Raw genomic sequence first — 18,537 nt, 5'->3', positions numbered from 1 at the left:
TTTTGCTTTTCTCTTGAATAACATCAGTGGCGTGGAGAGGGAAGGCTGGTATGCATGGGCGACTGGTGGCCCTCCATAAACAACCTTGCCCGGACTTGTGCCTCAGAGGAAAACTTTCTAGTTGCAATCTCAGACCAAAGGGAGTGGGAGTCTTTACCCTTATATGGTAAATGATAATGTAAGTGTTGGTCCAGGGCAAGTCTGAAGTAACCCCTTAACCTAAGGAATGAAATCCAGTGAACCTTTACCCTATTCCTTTGGGTTAGTTGGTTTGTATGTTTGTTTCTTTTTTGTTGTTGGTTACTTTTAGTGCACCATCTGCCTCCCCACCCCCACTGTACCCAAATTCCAGTGTCTAACCAAACTTGTCTTCGATTGTTGCATCATAATAATAATAATAATAATAATAATAACAACATTGTGTTTTTCCTAACTCAAACTATTAATTCTTTTTCAAACATTCGAAACAATTTTTGCTGCTACTCAATGTCTTGGAATTGTGCCAGCCATTTTAGTTTTTGATGTTTTCTCTTGTTTTAATAATGATAATCATTTCTTTTTCGTTTTGGTTTTACAACAGCTTTTTGTAATTCTTGTGTTTGGAATTTTGTTGCTGTTGATTTATTTGTAATATATATATATATATATATATATATATAGTGTTTTTACAGATTGGCAAAGAAACTCTGCTTTCGCTAATTCAGTAGATTTTCAGAAACTGCATATTTTAGATTAGTAAATACAGTTAAAATCTTTCAAAAAGATGTTTTGCGATTTAAAGATTCAAATGTTTGGGATAAACATGATTCGTAACAGTTGAAATAATTTCTTCAAGGAATGTGGCATCACTAAATTGGGGGTAAACAGAGTAATTAAAAAAAAATGCAATTTCATATTAAGCAAACACACATATATAAGCACTTGCTCCTGTAATGCATATGAATGAATAAATAAATGGATAATTGTATAAATAAATCAAGAATCAGGAGAAGACAATGTTGTGTATGTTTTGGCCTTATGACCTCATCAGCAAAGTACAGCCATCACTATACTTGAAGTTGTGATGACAAAGTTACTAACAAATGTACAAGAATTATACATACATAAATATATATATATATAAAGTAGTGGTTAGTGTAGGAAACTAGAATTGTTTTAAGAATGAATAATTTTGGTGTTGTCAGCAACAAGAAAGACAATTTAGTTAATATAGGAAAAATGATGAAATCTAACTAGAAAGATATAGACACACTGGTAGGTAGATAGGTAAGTTAGTTTCAACATACTTAATGTAGGGAACATTTGAATGGTTAAAAATTTAACTTTTAACTTCCAGTCCAATACAGTACCCTACAAGACTGCATTAATTAGCCAGTTTTGAAACATGCAATATCATATGAAGTGTACTAACATTGTTTACATTCATTCTGCAGGACAAGAGGAATTCTTTAATTAATGTAAGAGGGGAGAATGTCTCTAATTGCTTCCTCTGTTTATTTGTTTCTGTTCTGTAACAGAATCATTACAGAACTGGGTTTTTGACTCGGTTATCAACAGGAATCTCAGAGTTCAACAACTGATCAACTATTCTCACCACTGTTTGAAGTTTGTACAATTGTAGTATCAATTTCCAGTTTAAGAAATTACTTTTGCCATTGGTTTGTTGCTAAAACAATCTTAATCTTTTCTCTCTCTCCGTCTTGCCTCACCTCATTCTCCGTCTCCCACACTCACTGTTCCATTTTTTCCTGTAGCTTGGTGGTAAAAACTTCAGTGGTACTCCAAGTCCTGCCCGCAGTGAAACTGCTTGTGCAGGGGAGGAATGTGACTATGACAACGCGAGTTGTGCGAGCAACAGCCGAAAGAACTCTCAATGGTAAGTGATTCCTCTTTTTTTTTTTAACAGAAATTGGACTGAATGTAGCAATCATTCTTGCCTTCCCTTATGCTATTACAAGAGTTGAAGGTGACTGGTCATTACCAAGGGCCTCTCACTGAGTCACATCCTCTTTTCTATACTTGCATGAGTTGTTGTGTGTATACATAGGCGCAGGAGTGGCTGTGTGGTAAGTAGCTTGCTTACCAACCACATGGTCCCGGGTTCAGTCCCACTGCGTGGCACCTTGGGCAAGTGTCTTCTACTATAGCCTTGGGCTGACCAAAGCCTTGTGAGTGGATTTGGTAGACGGAAACTGAAAGAAGCCTGTCGTATATATGTATATATATGTATGTTTGTGTGTCTGTGTTTGTCCCCCTAGCATTGCTTGACAACCGATGCTGGTGTGTTTATGTCCCCGTCACTTAGTGTTTCGGCAAAAGAGATCAATAGAATAAGTACTAGGCTTACAAAGAATAAGTCCTGGGGTCGAGTTACTCGATTAAAGGTGGTACACCAGCATGGCCGCAGTCAAAATGACTGAAACAAGTAAAAAGAGAAAAGAAGAAAAAAAGAATATGTAATGCATATGTATGTTTATACATACATGTGTCAATGCACACATATATATATATATATATATATATCCTCATCATCGTTTAACGTCCATTTTCCATGCTAGCATTGGCTGGATGGTTCGACTGGGGCCTGGGAAGCCAGGGGACTGCACCAGGCTCCAGTCTGATCTGGCAGTGTTTCTACAGCTGTGAGTGTAGTGGGTGTTTTTTACGTGCCACCGGCACAGGGGCCAGAGGAAGCTGGCAAGCGGCCACGATCGGTTGGTGCTCTTTGCCAGCCTACTCTGGCCCCTGTGCTGGTGGCACGTAAAAAAAAAAACACATATATATATACATATGTGGCACGAAAGAGAACCATCCGAACGTGGACGTAGCCAGCGCCGGCCGATTGGCCTCCGTGCTGGTGGCACGTAAAAAGCACCATCCGACCGTGGCCGTTGCCAGCTTCGTCTGGTCCCCATGCCGGTGGCATGTAAAAAGCACCATCCGATTGTAGCCGTTTGCCAGCCTCGTCTGGCACGTAAAAAGCACCCACTACACTCACGGAGTGGTTGGCGTTAAGAAGGGCATCCAGCTGTAGAAACACTGCCAGATCAGACTGGGCCTGGTGCAGCCTTCTGGCTTCCCAGACCCCAGTTGAACCGTCCAACCCATGCCAGCATGGAAAGCGGACGTTAAATGATGATGATGATATATATACATATATATATATGTGTGGGAGCTACTTTGGCGTTTGATCTACAAGGGAGATTACTTTGTAGTTTACTTTCCAATTTCTAAAATCTTGGTTTGGAATAATTATGTATTAGTTCACAGCTTTCAGATTTCAATGATGTCGTTTATTTTTAGAATGACATTGTAGGGTAGGGGTGAGAGGCCAGATCTGGCTGGTGTGTACACAAAACTGGCAGAATATTTGGGCTGGGCAGGACCAGTTTAAATGCCAAAGAGTTAAAAGAGACAACCAGATAGATATACGAGTTGCCAAGAGAGTCAACAATACTGGACACCCCACCATGACCACCACCAAAGCTTTAATCCTCCCAGCTTGTTATTCATATGTTTGATGGATGGCTGTTGATTCTGGTGAGAAACGCATTCACCCTGGTATGCAGATATATTTTTACCTGTTATGCCCCCCCCCCTCAACCACATGCCTACCCTCATCCTCATCAGAGTGAGACCCCAGAGTGGTGTTGCTGGCTTACTCACCCGCCTCGGGACTCACTAACTCAACTGGTAGTTCTGGTTTTACATCATTACCGACAGTCAATCATTTTCGTACGTATGATTTAATATTGCGAGATTAGGGTTACAGTTGATAAAAATAGATCAAGATATTCAAGTACCAGCGTCTATTTTTATATTTCTGTAATTGTATCTCAAACTGTCTCTCCAACTCAGTTTAAATGTGTTTGTGTGTGTGTATACACAATTACACACACACACACATTAATGAATGAAAAGCGACCAAATCATGTAGTCACTTTCGTTAGCTTACAACTGTTTTTGTTATAAGAAGCATTATTATTATTATTATTGAGCGAGAGAGAAGTGCATGCCATCAAAGTGACACTGGGGCACAAATATATGAAGTCCAGTATACTCATCATGACTACGCATCTGATAAGGGTACAATAGGCACATGCATCACAACCATGTGTGTGGCGTGGTGATCTCATATCAAGGTAAACAGCACGAGTTCAAATTCTGCCAAGGTCAACTTTGCCTTTTATCCTTTCAGGGTCGATAAATTAAGTACCAGCGAAACACTGAGGTTGATGTAATCTACTAGTCCCCCTCCCCCAAATTTCAGGCCTTGTGACTATAGTAGAAAGGATTATTATTATTATTACTATTATTATTATTACTCCTATTATTATTATTACTACTATTATTATTACTACTACTATTATTACTACTACTATTATTATTACTACTACTATTATTATTACTACTACTATTATATTACTACTACTATTATTATTACTACTATTATTATTACTATTATTATTATTATTATTATTACTCAAATCAAATCAAATCAAAACAAATCAAAATAGATGAACATCAATGGAATTTGTATCTTTGTGGTACCAGTGCCGGTGGCACACAAGAAAACCATCCGAACGTGGCCGTAGCCAGTACCGCACCGACTGGCCTCCGTGCTGTGGGCACGTAACAAACACCATCCGATCGTGGCCGTTCGCCAGCCTCATCTGGCACCTGTGTCGGTGGCACATAAAAACACCATCCAAAGACCCAGCAAGACTAGTCAGGCCATAACCTGTGGCCCCTACCTGGGACGTAGTCAGTCCACCTGTGAAGACCTGTTGAGGCAAGTGAAAATCAAATCAAAACAAATCAAAATAGATGAACATTAATGGAATTTGTATCTTTGTGGTACCAGTGCCGGTGGCACACAAGAAAACCATCCGAACGTGGTCGTAGCCAGTACCGCATCGACTGGCCTCCGTGCTGTGGGCACGTAACAAACACCATCCGATCGTGGCCGTTCGCCAGCCTCATCTGGCACCTATGTCATTGGCACATAAAACACCATCCGAAGACCCGGCAAGACTAGTCAGGCCATAACCCGTGGCCCCTACCTGGGACGTAGTCAGTCCACCTGTGCATACCTTCCTTCTTGTGACACTTGTGAAGACCTGTTGAGGCAAGTGAAAATCAAAACAAATCAAAATAGATGAACATCAATGGAATTTGTATCTTTGTGGTACCAGTGCCGGTGGCACACAAGAAAACCATCCGAACGTGGTCGTAGCCAGTACCGCATCGACTGACCTCCGTGCTGTGGGCACGTAACAAACACCATCCGATCGTGGCCGTTTGCCAGCCTCATCTGGCACCTGTGTCGGTGGCACATAAAACACCATCCGAGCGTGGCCGTCTGCCAGCCTCGTCTGGCACCTGTGTCGGTGGCACATAAAATCACCCACTACACTCTCGGAGTGGTTGGCGTTAGGAAACACTGCCAGATCTGACTGGACTGGTGCAGCCTTCGGGCTCCCCAGACCCCAGTTGAACTGTCCAACCCATGCTAGCATGGAAAGCGGACGTTAAATGATGATGATGATGATGACTATTATTATTACTATTATATTACTACTATTATTATTACTATTATTATTACTACTATTATTATTACTACTATTATTATTACTATATTATTATTACTATTATTATTACTACTATATTATTACTACTACTATTATTACTACTACTATTATTATTACTACTACTATTATTATTACTACTACTATTATTATTACTACTACTATTATTATTACTACTATTATTATTACTATTATTATTATTATTATTACTCAAATCAAATCAAATCAAAACAAATCAAAATAGATGAACATCAATGGAATTTGTATCTTTGTGGTACCAGTGCCGGTGGCACACAAGAAAACCATCCGAACGTGGCCGTAGCCAGTACCGCACCGACTGGCCTCCGTGCTGTGGGCACGTAACAAACACCATCCGATCGTGGCCGTTCGCCAGCCTCATCTGGCACCTGTGTCGGTGGCACATAAAACACCATCCAAGACCCAGCAAGACTAGTCAGGCCATAACCTGTGGCCCCTACCTGGGACGTAGTCAGTCCACCTGTGAAGACCTGTTGAGGCAAGTGAAAATCAAATCAAAACAAATCAAAATAGATGAACATTAATGGAATTTGTATCTTTGTGGTACCAGTGCCGGTGGCACACAAGAAAACCATCCGAACGTGGTCGTAGCCAGTACCGCATCGACTGGCCTCCGTGCTGTGGGCACGTAACAAACACCATCCGATCGTGGCCGTTCGCCAGCCTCATCTGGCACCTATGTCATTGGCACATAAAACACCATCCGAAGACCCGGCAAGACTAGTCAGGCCATAACCCGTGGCCCCTACCTGGACGTAGTCAGTCCACCTGTGCATACCTTCCTTCTTGTGACACTTGTGAAGACCTGTTGAGGCAAGTGAAAATCAAAACAAATCAAAATAGATGAACATCAATGGAATTTGTATCTTTGTGGTACCAGTGCCGGTGGCACACAAGAAAACCATCCGAACGTGGCCGTAGCCAGTACCGCATCGACTGACCTCCGTGCTGTGGGCACGTAACAAACACCATCCGATCGTGGCCGTTTGCCAGCCTCATCTGGCACCTGTGTCGGTGGCACATAAAAACACCATCCGAGCGTGGCCGTCTGCCAGCCTCGTCTGGCACCTGTGTCGGTGGCACATAAAATCACCCACTACACTCTCGGAGTGGTTGGCGTTAGGAAACACTGCCAGATCTGACTGGACTGGTGCAGCCTTCGGGCTCCCCAGACCCCAGTTGAACTGTCCAACCCATGCTAGCATGGAAAGCGGACGTTAAATGATGATGATGATGATGACTATTATTATTACTATTATTATTACTACTATTATTATTACTATTATTATTACTACTATTATTATTACTATTATTATTACTACTATTATTATTACTATTATTATTACTACTATTATTATTACTATTATTATTATTACTACTATTATTACTATTATTATTACTACTATTATTATTACTATTATTACTATTATTATTATTATTACTATTATTATTACTATTATTACTATTATTACTATTATTACTATTATTACTATTATTATTATTATTATTATTATTACTACTACTATTATTATTATTACTATTATTATTATTATTATTAATGTGTTTGATGTTGATCTTCTTGCTTTGTTCCATTTCACAGCGACAGCCACAAAAGCTCCCTTCAGAGCATTAGTGAAGCTGTTCCATTGAGGTCTCCCTCTGTTGTGTATGAAGAGGTCGGCGCTGACGTTCAGGGTCTACCAACCCAAGATGAGGTTGTCAAGAAAACCGAACGAATCACCCGCAAGATCCAAGAACTTCTGCAATCAGCACAAGAGGGAAAATTCGAAAGGTTCGTCTAGTTTTTCACTTCCAGTTGTTAATCGTTGTTGTTGTTGATTTTGGCAAGCATTATTTAAGTTAGGGCGGCGAGCTGGCAGAAACGTTAGCACACCGGGCGAAATGCATAGCCGTATTTCATCTGCCGTTATGTTCTAAGTTCAAATTCCACCGAGGTCGACTTTGCCTTTCATCCTTTCGGGGTCGATAAATAAAGTACCAGTCATGCACTGGGGTCGATGTAATCGACTTAATCCCTTTGTCTGTCCTTGTTTGTCCCCTCTGTGTTTAGCCCCTTGTGGGTAGTAAAGAAATATATATATGTGTGTGTCTGCATATGTAAGCACATATGCATGTGTGTATGCATGTGTGTGTGTATGTATGGATGCGCATATTTGTATGCGTCTGTATGTTTGTGTCTCTTTGTCTTGACATTGTGATAGTCGTAAATGAGTGTCACTGTCATACAAAATCCAATAACAGGGATAGATGCAAATCTATCTAATTACTTGTCTCCTGGCAGAAATGTTAGCACGCCGGGCAAAATGCTTTGCGGTATTTCGTCTGTCGTTACGTTCTGAGTTCAAATTCCGCCGAGGTCGACTTTGCCTTTCATCCTTTCGGGGTCGATAAATTAAGTACCAGTTACACACTGGGGTCGATATAATCGACTTAATCTGTTTGTCTGTCCTTGTTTGTCCTCTCTGTGTTTAGCCCCTTGTGGGTAGTAAAGAAATATACTTGTCTCCTTCTAAAATCAAGCATAACTTGGCCATCAGTCGACTTACAACACCATTCTTCTTGAGTTTACTTTGTAGAGTGTGTTTGCTAACTTGAAAACAAGGTCAAGGTGAGCTCTGATTGGCTTTATGCAAATGAGTTCAATACCGGGGTCCGGAACTCGTGTGGGGAAAAAAATTTCACATTTACAGTATGTGGTGTAGTAGTAGTAATAATAATAATCGAAGTACTACAGTGTATCACTATATTATAGTGTGTGAGATAGTATCATTGTATTAAAGTGTGTGTGTGTGATTGTAGTGCTACAGTGTAACATCAAATTATAGTATGGGTGCTAGTACAAGATGGTGTGAATATTATTTATTTATTTTTTTTTATAAACTACTATTTTCCTCTATTTCAGTTTTGCTCCATGTTCTGATAAGATTTACTCGGCTGTTATAGACATGGCCTCCCTCTTCCCAAAGGTAAGTACTACCTCACACCATTACTCCTAAATCTAGAGCAAGCGTGTGATTAGAATGATATATTGGAAATAGGTCTGTTAAATGAGATAGAGATGATGGCTGCCCTTGTGGCAAAATTTGAAACCATTACTGTTACTATTATTAAAGGCAGCGAGCTGGCAGAATTGTTAGCACGCTGTTAGGGGCATTTTGTTAGACGTTGCTCTCTGAGTTCAAATTTTGCCCTGGTTGACTTTGCTTTTCATCCTCTCGGGGGTCTATGAATTAAGTACCAGTTGAATACTGGGGTCGCTGTAATCGACTACTTCCCTCCCCGCAAATTTGAGGCCTTGTGCTTCCAGTAGAAAGGATTATTATTATTATTATTTAAGGCGGCAAGCAGGCAGAATCGTTAGCATGCTGGGCAAAACGTATAAGGGCATTTTGTTAGTCTTCACTTTCTGAGTTCAAATTCTGCCGAGGTCGACTTTGCTTCCTATTCTTTCAGAGTCAATAAAATAAGTACCATTACTGTTGGGCAGTGGGGTCAATTTAATTGATTTTTCTTCATCATCATTGTTTAACGTCCGCTTTCCATGCTAGCATGGGTTGGACGATTTGACTGAGGGCTGGCGAACCAGATGGCTGCACCAGGCTCCAATCTTGATCTGGCAGAGTTTCTACAGCTGGATGCCCTTCCTAACGCCAACCACTCCGAGAGTGTAGTGGGTGCTTTTACGTGCCACTTGCACAGGGGCCAGTCAGGCGGTACTGGCAACGACCTCGATCGATTGTTTTTACACATGCCACCGGCACAGGTGCCAGTAAGGCGCAGCCAAATCTCCCTCACATCGCACCCCACTGTCTTATGTCTTCCTTCTTTGAAATTCCAAAACTTGAAACTGATATTTTTTTTTATCAAATTTAATCATATTTGTTTTTTGTCTTTTTTTTTTTTCTCTTTTCTCTTCAGAGGCTGCAGAAAGCTGAGAACATTCAGTATGCATTGACTCTGTTAACAAGTAGTGCCACCCAACTAGCCGAGTACTGCCAGATCTGCTCACCGGGCCAGGATCACGGTCCATCGGCCAACCGGCAGGCGAAGACCCAGCAGGTGATCAAGTCCGCCTACGAAATCGCGAAAGCTGCAAAGCAGTTGGTCACATTGTTCCAGTGACACATCATCCTCCCAAAACCCACCCTTACCCCATCCGACCCATTTTCCCCTTCCCCCACCTCGTGCCACCGTCATTGCCTCCCTCCCCTCTGTCCTTTTGTTCTTTTCCACAACAGCCAATGAACCGTATCAATGACCGGCCACAATGCCACCGCCGCGCTGCTCCCCCCTTTATTCATTCTCTCTCTCTCTTGCTCTCCTTAAAGTCTTCTCGGACCTCTTCTGCCTTCTCTTTCCGTTCTGTATAATGCTGTGCCACTGTGACCTCCCCTGGCGTCACAGACTCGGATGCGATGTGTTAAAGTGTGACATGGTTTAGACGCCACCACCACCTCCCCACCCACTCTCTCTCTCCCTCTTTCTCCCTAGTGTGGATGAAGTGGGGTTGGATGGGTCGGGTGGAGCAGAGTGGGGGAAGAAGAGGGGATTCTTCAGCCTTCATTTCTTGTTTTCATTTTTTTTTCTTATTCTTTGCCTTTTGGTAGGAATGGGGAGGGGGCTGGAAGGTTAGCGGGTGGAGGGGGTACTCTCCCCACCCCCTTCATGTAGTAACTACAACAAAGTTCGGTAAAATGGTTTCACCTTTTACTTTACACCTCCTCCTCCTCATATATTTTACAAAACCTCTTCATTTCACAACTCTCTCTCTGCCTGCACCTCCCACTATCATTGAAGTCAATACTCCTCCTCTCCTCAAACGTTGATTCTCCTCCCTTCTCTCTTCCTCCTTTTCCTTTCTCTCTCTGCACTCACCCTGTCTTTCTTGTATTATAATACAGACTGTGGAGGCACAATGGCCCAGTGGTTAGGGCAGCTGACTTGCGGTCATAGGATCGCAGTTTCGATTCCCAGACTAGGCGTTGTGTTTATTGAGCGAAAACACTTAAAGCTCCACGAGACTTGGCGAACCCTGCTGTACTCTTTCACCACAACTTTCTCTCGCTCTTTCTTCCTGTTTCTGTTGTACCTGTATTTTAAAGGGCCAGCCTTGTTACACTCTGTGTCACGCTGAATCTCCCTGGAGAACTACATTAAGGGTAACGCGTGTCTGTGGAGTGCTCAGCCACTTGCACGTTAATTTCACGAGGAGGCTGTTCCATTGATCGGATCGACTGGAACCCTCGTCGTAACCGACGGAGTGCCGTAATAATACAGACTAAAGGTAGTGAGCTGACAGAATCGTTAGCATACTGGACAAGATGCTTAGTGGTGTTTTGTCCATCTTTATGCTCTGAGTTCAAATTCTGCTACGGTCAACTTTGCTTTCATCTTTTAGGGGGTGGCTCAATAAAATAAGTACCAGTTGACTACTAGTTTCATTGTAATTAATTAGCCCTCCCTTGCATCAAAACTACTGGCCTTGTGCCAAAATTATTTAAAAAATTGCTTAGCAGCATAGTGACCATCTTTACGTTCTCAATTCCAATGTAGCCGAGGTTGACTTTACCGTTCATCCTTTTAGGGAAGGGTGTCAATAATTGAAGTATCGGCTGATCACAGGGGGCAATGTAATTAATTAGCCATCCCTACCCCCACCTTCTTCCCATCAAAATTGCTGGCCTTGTGCGAAAATTAGAAAAAAATGCTTAGCAGCATGTCATTTATCTTTATATTCTGAGCTCAAATTTGGCCAGTGTTGACTTTGCCGTTCATCTTTTAGGGGAGGAGGTCAATAGAATAAGTACCAGTTGCCCACTGGGGTCAATATAATTAATTAATCCCCCTCCCTGCCACTCCCTCTCACCAGAATTGCTGGCCTTGTGCCAAAATTAGAAAAACATGTTTAGCAGCATGTCATCTGTCTTTACGTCCTGAGTTCAAATTCCGCCACGGTCGACTTTTCCTTTCATCTTTTTGGGGGATCAATAAAATAAGTCCCAGTCAAGCACACACACACACACACCACTAGGCATTGATATAATCAACTAGCCCCATCCCCTCAAAAATTTTAGGTCATGTGCTTAGAGTAGAATCATAATACAGATTTGACAGAATTATCACTCCCACCACCCTTCATATCCCCTCCCTGTGGCTATCCAGGGTGCATGTAGCATGGTACATGTGTGGTAACCAGTGTGTGTAACAACTAAGATGGGTATGGCGTTAGTGATTGATTTAGAATGTACCCAGGTATGAAGGATGGTACATGTATGACTGTTCTACCTACCTACTGAATGTGGGCTCTACCATTGTCCACACTTGTGGACTGTACCATTACCTGATCTGGTTGTGGACTGCACCATTACCTAGTCTGGATGTGGACCATACCATTACCCAGTCTGGATGTGGACTGTGCCATTGCCCCACCTGGTTTTGAACTGTACATTACCCAGTCTGGATGTGCAGTGTACATTACCCAGCCTGAGTGTTGACTGTACCATAACCTGGTCTTGTGGACTCTACCATTTTTTGTCCTACCAAGGTTTCATCATTGCTTCTTATGATAGATTAAGCAAAGCAGCACCTTGTCTTCCGCTTATCTTTTTTGCCTTTACTCAATACTTCAGCTGCAACAAGTGCAATGTACTGGTGTTGATGCATTTTAGTGAATGCAGCGAGTGTTTAGCTTAGTTTCTCACCATAAAATACTGCATTTACACATGTATATGTTGCACTGTTTTACACTTGATTTTTTTACTGTAAAAAAAAACAAAAACCCTGGGGTGTGATTAATATATGGAGCAAAGCTGACATCGAGTTTGAAATTAGCACTAAACTTGGGGTACAACTTATACATACACATAATTTATACACAAGCGTGACTTATACGTGAATGTGACTTATAAACAAGTTCGACTTATACACGAGCGTGACTTATACATGAGTGTGACATATACGAGTGCAACTTATATACATGAGCAAACATGGTGTATATGTGTTTGTGGGGATGATGTAATCGACTAGCCCCCTCCCCTCTAAAATCTCCGGCCTTGTGCTTATAGCAGAATCATGATAGATTTAACTGAATTGTCACCCCCACCCCAATATCCCTCCCTCCTCTCTGTATTGCTGTGGCTACCCAGGGTATGATATGTGTGTGTTGCTTTTATTAACTAGACAGTTTTATTATCATTATCAGGGAGTTGTGCTAGTGTATATTAGATTTATGTATTAATTTTGGACGAAAGCAGCCAGTTTTAATTTTATTATGGAGGCTTTGTGTGGTGCTAGGGTGGATGGGATTTCCTCTTTCTCTGCTACCTCCCTCCGATGCCTGTGTCAGCTCAGTATTTTGTGTGAGAATCAAAAGGGAAATAAAATCCCAGCATGTGGGCTTACCATAAGGAATAATAACTGTACTAGAGTGGTATTTCTTTTATCTTTTTACTTCTTGGTTTGTAGAGAGAGGGAGGTAGACAGACAGACAGATGGAGACACGGAGAAAGAGAGAGAGATAGATACACCAGATATGCAACAGGTGTATAGAAAGAGAGGGAAGGAGAGAAGCCTGCAATGGATATACAGAAAGAAGGAGGTAGACATACGGTAGAAATAGACAGAAAGATATATATATATATATAGAGAGAGAGAGATGGAGGACAGGCATGCAATGGATATACAGAAAAAGGGGAGGTGGTGGACATATGATAGAAATGGAGTCACACACACACACATATATATATCTTAATATTTATTATTCTTATACAAGAATTTTTTTGATAGTGGCTTCGAAGTTTCAGCCAGCTAGGCCACCAATGGACAGTCCATAGCTGGCAAAGGCTTCAAAGTCACTGTCAACAACATTCTTTATAAGAACGATAAATTTGTACTCTACAGAAGTACAGCGTAACCCATCAGATTAATGTCAAATTGTTTCTATTATAACTAATTAAACATCAAACCAAACACACACATATATATATGTGTGTATATATATAGTTCTAAATGATAGAAAAACAGTTTGAAGAAATTTTATTTGACAGTAAGAAAATTCTAACATCACGACAAATTATTTCTCTGTCATTTATGATTGTATACACTCCTTATTGTACTCTCTTGTACCATACTATATATATATATTCTATATGTTTTGTATAATGATACATTAAGGAGCTTATTTTTATGAGTGCTACCGGATTACTAGAATCCATATATTGTATCTTAAATTTATATATATTGATCAATGAAATTCCAACTTAGTCTGATTTTCACTTATTATTATTTGCAATTTTTACAATACTGAAATAAACTAGTTCTTTCAACAAGGTTGTCAATTGTGGAACGTGACTGCCATGGTTGTGTAAACACAAGAAAGTACTAGTTTATTTCGGTATTGTAAAAATTGCAAATAAAAAAAAAATGTGAAAATCAGACTGTTGGAATTTCATTGACTTATATATTGTTTAATATGCAATCATACAAACTCTTTTATATACATACATATATATACATATATATATATGAGGGGGAGAGAGAAGTTAATGTGGATGGTCAAAGGGTATAGTGTGTATCAGTATGAAGTACTGTATGGGCTATAGTGGGGTACGACTGAAGGGTTGCTAGGCAGCAGAGATATAGTGTGTGCGCGGTTATCATTTAATAGGCAACAGCAATGACAGGGCCTTCTCAAAACTCTTAACACCATGTAACTATTATTATTACTAGTGTACCAGCACCACTAGTAATATAGTATTACTTCTGTCTTTCTTTGGTGACCACCCAAATCTTTCCCTGAGCTCACAATTCTGCGTTACCACACAGGTTCTGAAGTGGGACCTAATGTAACAACAGGGGCTGAATCAAACCCTATAATATTATTATATGTAGTACCCTGGATTATTTGAACCCTGATCGTAATTAATTATAAAGTTTACCTTTTGTATTTTTTTATTTTAAAAAATAGCTTAACCAAGGGCGTCACTGCAGGGTATGAGGTTCACCATCAACAATGTTTTTATTTTTAATCGAGACATCTCGATGATGTGATTGTCAAAACCAAGGCTTGAAGAGCTCCTCATCTTCATACGAGACGAAAGGACTCTCTCTGCACCAGATGTCAATCTGGTGTTGCAGTGGTTTTCAGTTGTGGTGGTGATGGTGGGGACGCATGTCCCTGGATGTAGGGCTCCCTGTATTAGTATGCTCAGCTGGAACTAGCTGAACTGGGGACATGTTACCAAGGAGGATGATCACATCCCGAAGCCATGACTGAGCTCGCAACCCACCATCACCACCACTACTACGACCTCTGCCATCACTACTGTTACAGTCACCACCACTATTTGTACTCTGACTTTTGCTACCACCGCCATAACTCCTACTGTTCCCACTAAAGTTTGGTTTCTCCTACGCCCCCCCCCCCCCGTCTCTTAATTTCATTCTTCCTCTTTCTGTGTTGAGCATGTACACTAATTGCGTATTGGTCATCTGCTTGTCCCAATTGATTACTTGGAGTGAAGGTGAAAGCTCATGGCCTACTGGGTTAGGGTGTTGCTCTCGCAATCACAAAATTGTGGTTTCAATTCCTGGACCCCCTGAGCACTGTGTTATGTTCTTGAGCAAAATATACCTTCATCTTGCATTGCTCTGCAATCACTTCAGCATCTGATGTGTGGCACACTGCGCACCTATACAGGTATTGTCAATTTGATGGTGATTGGCATAAGCTTTAAGCTTATATATATAAAAAGTACCATTTTATATATATATAGCTTAGATATAGTGAGACTAATAGCCTGGTATGGAACTAAATAAACATATGGTCTAGAATATGTATGATTATAGAGTAGTAAACAAAGAGTGTCATCTTTATGCTCTCTCTCTCATATATATATATATATATATATATATATATATATATATATATATATATATATATATACACACACACACTTAATCATATGAAATGGAAATTAATTAAAATTTTCATTTCCAGTCGCCTAACGTGTAAAAATTTTGTCCAAAGACTATGTATTAGTCATAAAATACAGTGCACATTTAAACATATGAGGAATTCACTAATGGCATTCAACACACTAGAAAGAACAGCTAGGTTCAATAACCACAAAATTAGGGATAAAATTTGACAGGAACGAAATGAAAAAATAAAAACATTTTACTATCTAGTTTCCTGGACCAATTGGTTTCTGATTTTAGTATATATATATATATATATATACATACACATCTTACATAGGAATAGCCTTCATATGGTACAGGTACTGCTTGTAAATGTCAACCATTACACATACATGCAAACAACCACCATTTCATAAGATTCAGCACATGAGCATGTGACCTCTTCCATTGACTTGATGGTTATAGTGGTAGTAGTGGTGGTGACAATGATATCGATGATGATGATGATGGCAGTTGTATCGGTCATGTTTGTGGTGGTGGTGATGAGAATGTCTAACTTGGGTCAGAAATCTCACATTGGGATTGACGAACAGAATCACAGGCGACTAAATTTACACCCACCTCCCTGCTGTCGTCCATCCTCTCCTCATAGCTCTTCCTCCAGCCATACACCATTACATAACAGGTATTTATTGACTGACTCAGACAGGGTGACAGGCTATCAACAACAACAGTGTTAATACCAATACTGTTAAGCACAAATTTTTAGTTCCTTGAGACCAAAACTGTGTCACGGAGAGTTAACTCTTTTCATTTAAACCAACCATATCCGGCCCAAATAATTCATCCTAAAAATAAACAATCATGTCTTTGACATCTCAAGGCCACAAGATAATGCATGATTAATTCAAAACAATGTGAATAAATATGCATTACATTTGACAGAGTAATCTGAATGCTAAAGGGTTATAACTGGCCATCTTCAACCCGAATATTCTACCTGTTTTATGTTTAAATACGGCCTATCACATTGAAATCTCGAAGCTACAAAACAATGCAGGTTTAATTCGAAACAATGCGAATAAATAAGCTTTACATTTCACAGTATTCTGAATGTTAAAGGTTGAAACGGATGTTAAATCTAAGGGAGACTACTCAGCATCAAAAGTAGAGAATTTGTTTGCTTTTTTTTTTTTTTTGCAATGAGTTGATGCACTACAATTGTAATAGTAATGATGATGATTTATTTGTCGCAAGGGCCAAAAACATTTCGGACCATACAAAGACCAGCGGGGGGGGGGGGGGTAGATAGACATGTGTAACAGCAAAATACCCGCAGCTGAAGGAATAATACCAAAGTGTACCTACCACTGCAAGGCTTGGTGCAGTCTGACCTACCAGTTCCCCTCAAAGTTTCCAACCCATGCTAGCATGGAAAATAAATATTGTGATGCTGGTGGTAACCAGAGAAATTCACAGACCCTGGGCTGCCCTACTCTAGTTCTCTCTAGTCACCTGCTTAAACTACGCTCGCTCACTCAAATCATTCTCACTACATTCACCCACCTAACATATTTACAGGGTGGTGGTGGTGGTGGGGGGAACACCCCCCTTCTCAATCCTCACCTTAGTTTTGGAAGGTGGAAATAGAACTTGAGAAAAGGTCCATGAAGGCTTCACTGAACGGGTCCTTTCAGTCTCATCCACCTCACAGCTTCTGTTGCCATAGCCACCAGACAGAGGAAACCTGGCTGCTCCTCCCAGCCAAAGGAAAGTGAAGAGTGGAATCTTCACTCTGGAGTCGGTTGGTAACCAGATCCGTCATACACACATGTGCAGGTATTTAGAATAGATGCAGCAATGCTCAGACACTGCAAGCAGGTGCAGGATTGTTTCGTCACTCTGAGTTGTTTTGGGACAGGCTTGGCTGATGGCACCACAATGCCGCTATAGTTTTATCCCTGACTGACAACATCCCCTGGTAGCATGGCGAGGTCAGGGATTTATGGAAATTATCCATGGGCCCCAACCTGAATGTCCCCTAAAACAGACCAGTCACTTGATTCTAGTCGATGCCTGGAGTCTCCCCAAGCATGCTACCCTTGCCTGCCTCTAGTCCTCTATGGCACACCATGGTGGAACTTTCAATGATTGCACTGCTCAAGTGGTGGAGGGCTGTGAGAACACCTGATGACACTGTAGGTGCTAGGTGCCCTGCTTTGGTTTATACTCAATCCAGGACTGTAGCTCTGTCAAAAAGACAAGCTGTGGGAAACCCAACCTGACAAATAAATGATGACTGCACATGTTCACTGTTGAGGAATCATTGAAGATGCTGCAGCCTCAGCATGTGTGTGCACATCTTTAGCCACAGCACACCCAGCCTTCCATGCAGCAGGCGTTGACAGCAAATGTACTTATCTGACCAGCAGAACTCGTGTCCCCACTACAAAAACAAAAGTGCAAGTGTTCTAGTCAGGTAGTTGTAGATGACAAATACTATGGAGACTTGCCACCTCTAGTCCACCTGAATAATTAGTGCTTCCTCCTCACCTTAAGGGACAGGTGCTGCGCTGCAGGCTCAACAACTTTTCCTCATTGATGGCAGAATCATGAGCAGGCCAAGCAAAATGCTTATCTGCATTTCGTCCATCTTTACATTCTAAGTTCAAACTTTATCTTGTCTTATTGTAATACCTAAGACTGTGTACAATGTATTATACACATTGTGCAATATTTAGCAGAGTGAGCAACCAACCAACTACAGGCAACTTGCAGCCCGTGGGGCTTTTGTGAATGGTAAGCCTAATGAAAAATCACCATCAATGTTTTTTTTTTGTTTTTTTTTATGTAGGGCAACCTGCCTGATAATGAGCAATGTCACATGGGCCCCACTTATTGTAAATGATTGTCCATACCTGGTATAGAGGTTCCTGCTCTGGCCTTTAATTGGTTGGTTCATCTGTGT

The 18,537-nt window shown here is 40.9% G+C and overlaps 1 protein-coding gene and 1 long non-coding RNA gene across 7 annotated transcripts in view; one reads left to right on the top strand and one right to left on the bottom strand.

Annotated features, from left to right (window-relative positions):
- Positions 1 to 10,677, top strand: part of LOC115224238 (ARF GTPase-activating protein GIT1) — a 125,176-nt gene extending 114,499 nt beyond the window's left edge. For all 6 annotated transcript variants that reach the window (XM_036513222.1, XM_029795032.2, XM_029795033.2 and 3 more), the window contains 4 exons: positions 1,755 to 1,876; positions 7,228 to 7,419; positions 8,551 to 8,614; positions 9,567 to 10,677. In XM_036513222.1, the coding sequence (XP_036369115.1) occupies positions 1,755 to 1,876; positions 7,228 to 7,419; positions 8,551 to 8,614; positions 9,567 to 9,770 (582 nt within the window). In that variant the 3' untranslated portion in view covers positions 9,771 to 10,677. The remainder of the gene's footprint in view (positions 1 to 1,754; positions 1,877 to 7,227; positions 7,420 to 8,550; positions 8,615 to 9,566) is intronic.
- A 1,729-nt stretch (positions 10,678 to 12,406) lies between these two features.
- LOC118767880 lies at positions 12,407 to 14,287 on the bottom strand. Its single transcript, XR_005003786.1, has 2 exons — positions 14,161 to 14,287; positions 12,407 to 13,393 (listed from the first exon to the last, which is right to left on the bottom strand). It is a non-coding gene; the product is annotated as an uncharacterized LOC118767880 (long non-coding RNA).
- Between the last annotated feature and the right edge of the window lie 4,250 nt (positions 14,288 to 18,537).

The sequence above is a fragment of the Octopus sinensis genome, linkage group LG25, assembly GCF_006345805.1.
Source record: "Octopus sinensis linkage group LG25, ASM634580v1, whole genome shotgun sequence".
NCBI lineage: Eukaryota > Metazoa > Mollusca > Cephalopoda > Octopoda > Octopodidae > Octopus > Octopus sinensis.
Note: the sequence above shows the minus strand (reverse complement) of the source record. Positions and strands in the feature narration are given on the sequence as shown.